Source organism: Geospiza fortis, unplaced genomic scaffold (assembly GCF_000277835.1).
Source record: "Geospiza fortis unplaced genomic scaffold, GeoFor_1.0 scaffold183, whole genome shotgun sequence".
NCBI lineage: Eukaryota > Metazoa > Chordata > Aves > Passeriformes > Thraupidae > Geospiza > Geospiza fortis.
Genome location: NW_005054447.1, coordinates 443,920 through 448,639, shown reverse-complemented (window position 1 = coordinate 448,639; position 4,720 = coordinate 443,920). Strand labels below are relative to the sequence as shown.

General features: G+C 49.3%; 1 protein-coding gene across 1 annotated transcript in view; it reads right to left on the bottom strand.

Annotated features, from left to right (window-relative positions):
- Positions 1-3,787: 3,787 nt before the first annotated feature.
- ANKK1 (ankyrin repeat and kinase domain containing 1) overlaps positions 3,788-4,720 on the bottom strand; it is a 7,686-nt gene continuing 6,753 nt past the window's right edge. Inside the window, exon 9 of the mRNA XM_031062387.1 lies at positions 3,788-4,720. Within this exon, the coding sequence (XP_030918247.1) occupies positions 3,788-4,720 (933 nt within the window).

Here is a 4,720-nt window from a genome sequence, read left to right as displayed (position 1 = left end):
ACCCTCTCATCCTCTCTCCCCCTCTCTTCTCTCGGGCCTGCTCTGAGCTGTGCCTGGCAGCTCCCAGCAGGGCCCTGCACCCAGGCCCTTTGCAATGAACCCCAAGTTCCAACCCCTGGCTTCAGAGATCCATCCCAACCATCCTAATCCTACCCCCCAAGGCTCCTACAGGGACAAAACCCCTCCCTGGGGCTGGGGAGAGCACAGGGAAATGCTGGATGGCCTGGGGAGGGAGCAGGAGGAATCCTGCCAGGCCAGGGAGAGGCTGAGCAGGAGCCAGGCACGTCTCACACTGACGTCTGCCACAGCACAGAGCCTACAACCACCTCCTTGCAAGAAAAAGAAACACAGAGAATTCACTATTCCTTCTTACATTAAAATCACTGCCTCCTACATTCACATCACTGCTGTCAGAAACATCTTGATTTTCCACACCTAAGGGGCTATGGAAAAAAACAAGCATTTCTGCTAAAAATAAGGGTTTTTTCCCCCCCACAAGCTGTATTTATTCAGATCTCTTTTCCTCTAAAACGCAGCATTTTTAAAATTTTAATTTAATCCCATATCTGCATAATTGCAGCACTGCCAAACAAACAAATCACAGTCTCTGGGAAGCAGGAGCAATGCAAAACGTGGATTTAACCAAATTCAATTCCAAGCATTTTCCTGTGAGCATTCCCTCACAGAAGAGCCACACTTCTGACTGAAACGTCCACGTTTTCATCACAACAAGCATCTCCCCTTGAAATGAATTTTACATCAGAGAATTTATATTACAGTCAGATCCAGCACTGAGAGAGCACTTAGGAAATCAGTGCCAGCCCCTCCTGAAACCATCCCCTGCCCTGCTGATTGATTTGCTCTGAGTTTCTTGGTGTGCTGCTTGTGGGGAACACGGGGTCCTGACAGTCCCATCCCTTTCCCAAAGGTGTCCTGGATGGAGGTGATGCAGAGGGCGTGCAGGCAGCCTGTTAGAAAATTAACCCACAAACAGCAGAGCTTTATGTCCAAAAAGGAGACAGAGGAGTCCTTTGGCTTTATTCCAATAAAGGGAGAGGCCATGGGGCATCCCCTGGGGTGTCTCCAATTTTTGGAGGACACAGACTCCTTTTTATCCCAATTTCCAGCCACATTTCCCTTCTCTCATTCCCAATTTCTGAGGTACCTGAGAGGTTCAGACTCCCCAGAACACCTGATACCAGAGATTTCCCTCTAATGTATAACCCTGCCTTTTAATTTTTAATTCTATGGAATTTAGGGGGTTTTCCCCATTGGCTGAGGTACTTGAGAGGTTCAGACTTCCTGATACACCTGATTCCAAAGATCCCCCTCTAATGTACAACACTCCCTTTTCATTTTTAATTCTTACAGAATTTAGGGGTTTTTCTTCCCCATTGTTTCTTTCATCTTTCAATGTCTAATTTAATTTCTCAGCAAACCCAAAGTTTATTTGTAAAAGCAAATCTCTTTCTCCATTCATCAATCAGTGGAATCCTTCCCATTGTTTCTTTTCTCTCCCAGTGCTGGTTTTATCCCCCAGCAGCCCCACAGCTGGTTTGGAAAGACAAATCCACTGTTCCTCTCAAGCCCAAAGCACACCCAGGATTTACAGAGCTTGGGGTGACTCCAGCAGGGAGCAGGGCTGCAGCAAGATCAGCTTTAAGGGACCTGAAATTTCCCCCCTCTGGTTTTCTATCTTTACCACCCCAAACCATGCTGGGATTCTGTGAGGGATTTGAAGAGCAATTGGTTTGGAAATATCCCCGTGGCCTGGAAATCTCCCCATGGTTCAGGATGTCTGGAGCTGCTGCAGCCCAGGGATGCTCAGAGTCATTCCACAACTCCCTGCCAACATCAGAACACCACCCTGCTCACCCAGGCAGCTCTGGGTACCCCAAAACCATCATTTTTGAGGCATAACAACAATTTTGATCTTTTGGAATCTAAATAAGCTGTTTAGGAGGTTTCTGCCCTGCTGCTGCTGCCATGCCCTGCCAGGAGCTGCCTGGGCTGTGAACTTTGGGTAAGAACGTGAGATAATCAGCTGCAGATTTATCAGCAGGGACAAAAGACTGAAATGGAGTTGCAAAAGGCAAAAGAAAAAAAAAAGGGTGGGGGGGATGGAGATCTACGAATAATTTTAGAAATAAGCTGCAAGTTGCACAGTCACAAAGCGGAGGCTGGAATGCACTTTTCCAGAGTTTGTAAAGACTCATTTAATTTCTATAGAAACTGAGCAGCAAACAGGTAATTTTCTCTGCAAATTGCTTCTATCACCTCTGGAATGCTCTGCAAGAGCAATGTATTTCCCTCATGTCTTCTTAATCCCCTGTTATTTTCATTATAAATTTAATTAAGCTCTTGTAGGGAACATTCCATGACATACGAGCTGAGTTTTGTTTTTCTGCTGGAGCGGGGACAGAAAGGAGCTGCTGAATTATGTGGCAATTGGATTTCTTCTTTTCTGGGTAAATATTTCAAATGACACCGAGCAGGGGAGACATTTGCTGAATCAATACAGCTGAAGCTGAGGGAAGGAGCTGCGCAGGAAGGTCTGAGCATCCCAAGAATTCCTTCTGCCAGGCCTTTCCTCCTTCGAGAAAATCAGGGAATATCAAGAGCAGGTAAATCAGGGAAATGCCAAGATTTTGGGGTTTTTTTTTTGGTGGTTGTGATAAAAAAGTCCATTTCTTACACTCCCTGCAACCCGAAATGTCACCAGCATTTCATTTCATAACCTGCCCAGCTCCCCACTTCACCAACGGCAAATGTTAAAAATGAATCATTTCATTACAATTTATTTTAAATATCTAAAGACTCTGCTGCCAAAGCATCGTGAAAAACTGGGTTTGACTACAATACACATCAATACCTTAAGTTAATATAAAATGAAAACCACATTAGTAGAGGTTTGGCTTTTTAACCCCTCTTTTTAACCCATTTAATCTCACATTATCAGGCAACAACAGCTCCCCTGCAGAGCTGGGGTTGTTTGTTTCTATTTCAGCCTCTTCCAGCTGAAGGCCATGACAAGTCATCCTCCCAGCAGGCATGTTTGGGGACTCAGGGCTGTCAGAGCTGCACACCAGGGCTCTCATTGTCACCAGGGAATCAAATCCAGCAAGAAGATGTTTTTCACAGGACTGATTGAGCTCTGGAACATCTTCCTGAAGGAAACCAGGAATTATTTCCCCCCAGAGACATGACTCAAACCTTGACCTGCAAGCAGCCAGATCTCGTGTATGATTATTCTGGAATTTCTCTTCCCCGTGCTGCATCCATTTCAATACTCTCTACCAGTGATTTTTCCTCCCTGCCTTGTTTTATTTCATTCTTGTTACAGAAAGGAGATGTCAGGAAATCTGACACATTGCTGTGCCAGCAGCAGGTGAGAATCTCACGATTCAATTCCCACCTGTGCCAGGGCCATTTTACACCAATTTTCTCTGTAGGAAAACATGGAATGAAAGCAATAAAAGCTGTGTGTGCTGTGCAGAGCTTCAGCACTGCCTGCATGAACAGGGGGTGCATAAATCCCTGCTCAGGAAGGATTCAGTAGGAAAGCACTGCCTAGAGTATAACCAAGCCAAAACATTCTACAAGCTTGGAAAAGATCTTGTCATCAAATAACTTCATTTTCTTTTACTCTCAGAGTGCTCACGCTTAAAAACTTACATTTAAAAAGGGCAAATATTTTCCTGCAATCAGCAGGGGACAGGACAAGGTGCTTTGAGGTGTCACAGCTGATGTGGGAAAGCTCAAGCTGCAGATTTTAGAGCTGGTGAATTTACAGATCTGTCCTTCCTGGGATAAGCCTGGGCACCTTCACCTCGTTCAGAGTCCTGTTCCCAGCTTTGCTCCCTGAGGCCTCCTTGCCCTGGAGCAGGGTGATGATGTTCTCCCGCTGATGCCTCACGGCCAGCTGCAGGGCCGTGCACCCCGTGATGTCCTCCACGTCCAGCAGGGCCCCCGCCTTCAGCAGGGTCTTGACGATGGCCACGTTGCCCTTGAGCACCGCCAGGTGCAGCGGGGTCCGGCCCACCTTGTTCCTGGCGTTGACGTCGGCCCGGCACTCCAGGAGGTTGATGACGCTGAGGAAGGAGCCCCTGAGCACGGCGAAGTGCAGGGGGGCCCAGCGGGACCTCTCGGTCGTGTTGGGGTCAGCCCCGCAGCGCAGCAGCTCGCTGACCACGGGCTCGTCCCCGTAGCGCGTGGCCAGGTGCAGCGGTGTCCAGTCCATGCCGCCCTTGGCGTCCAGCCGGGCGCGGCTGCCCTTCAGCAGCCGGATGATCTCGATGTGCCCCTTGAAGGAAGCCAGGTGCAGGGGGGTCCAGCCTTTGTCCGTCCTCAGCTCCACGTTGGCCCCGTACTTGATGAGTTTCTCGCAGATCAGGTACTTGCCCCTGACCACGGCCAGGTGCAGGGCGCTGTAGTGGTTCTGGTCCAGGCTGTTGACGGAGATGCCGTTCTTCAGCAGGTACTGCACCACCCTGAACTTGCCCCTCTCCACGGCCACGTGCAGCGGTGTCCTGAGGTTCTTCTGCTTCCTCTCCAGGTCAGCCCCCTGGCTGGCCAGCAGCTTGACCAGGCCCACGTGCCCGAAGCCCGCAGCCACGTGCAGGGCGGTCTTGCCGTCCACCTCCTGTGCATTGGGGTCGGCCTGGCGGGACAGCAGCACCCGCGCCACGTTCTCGAAGTTGTTCTGGGCCGCCAGGTGCAG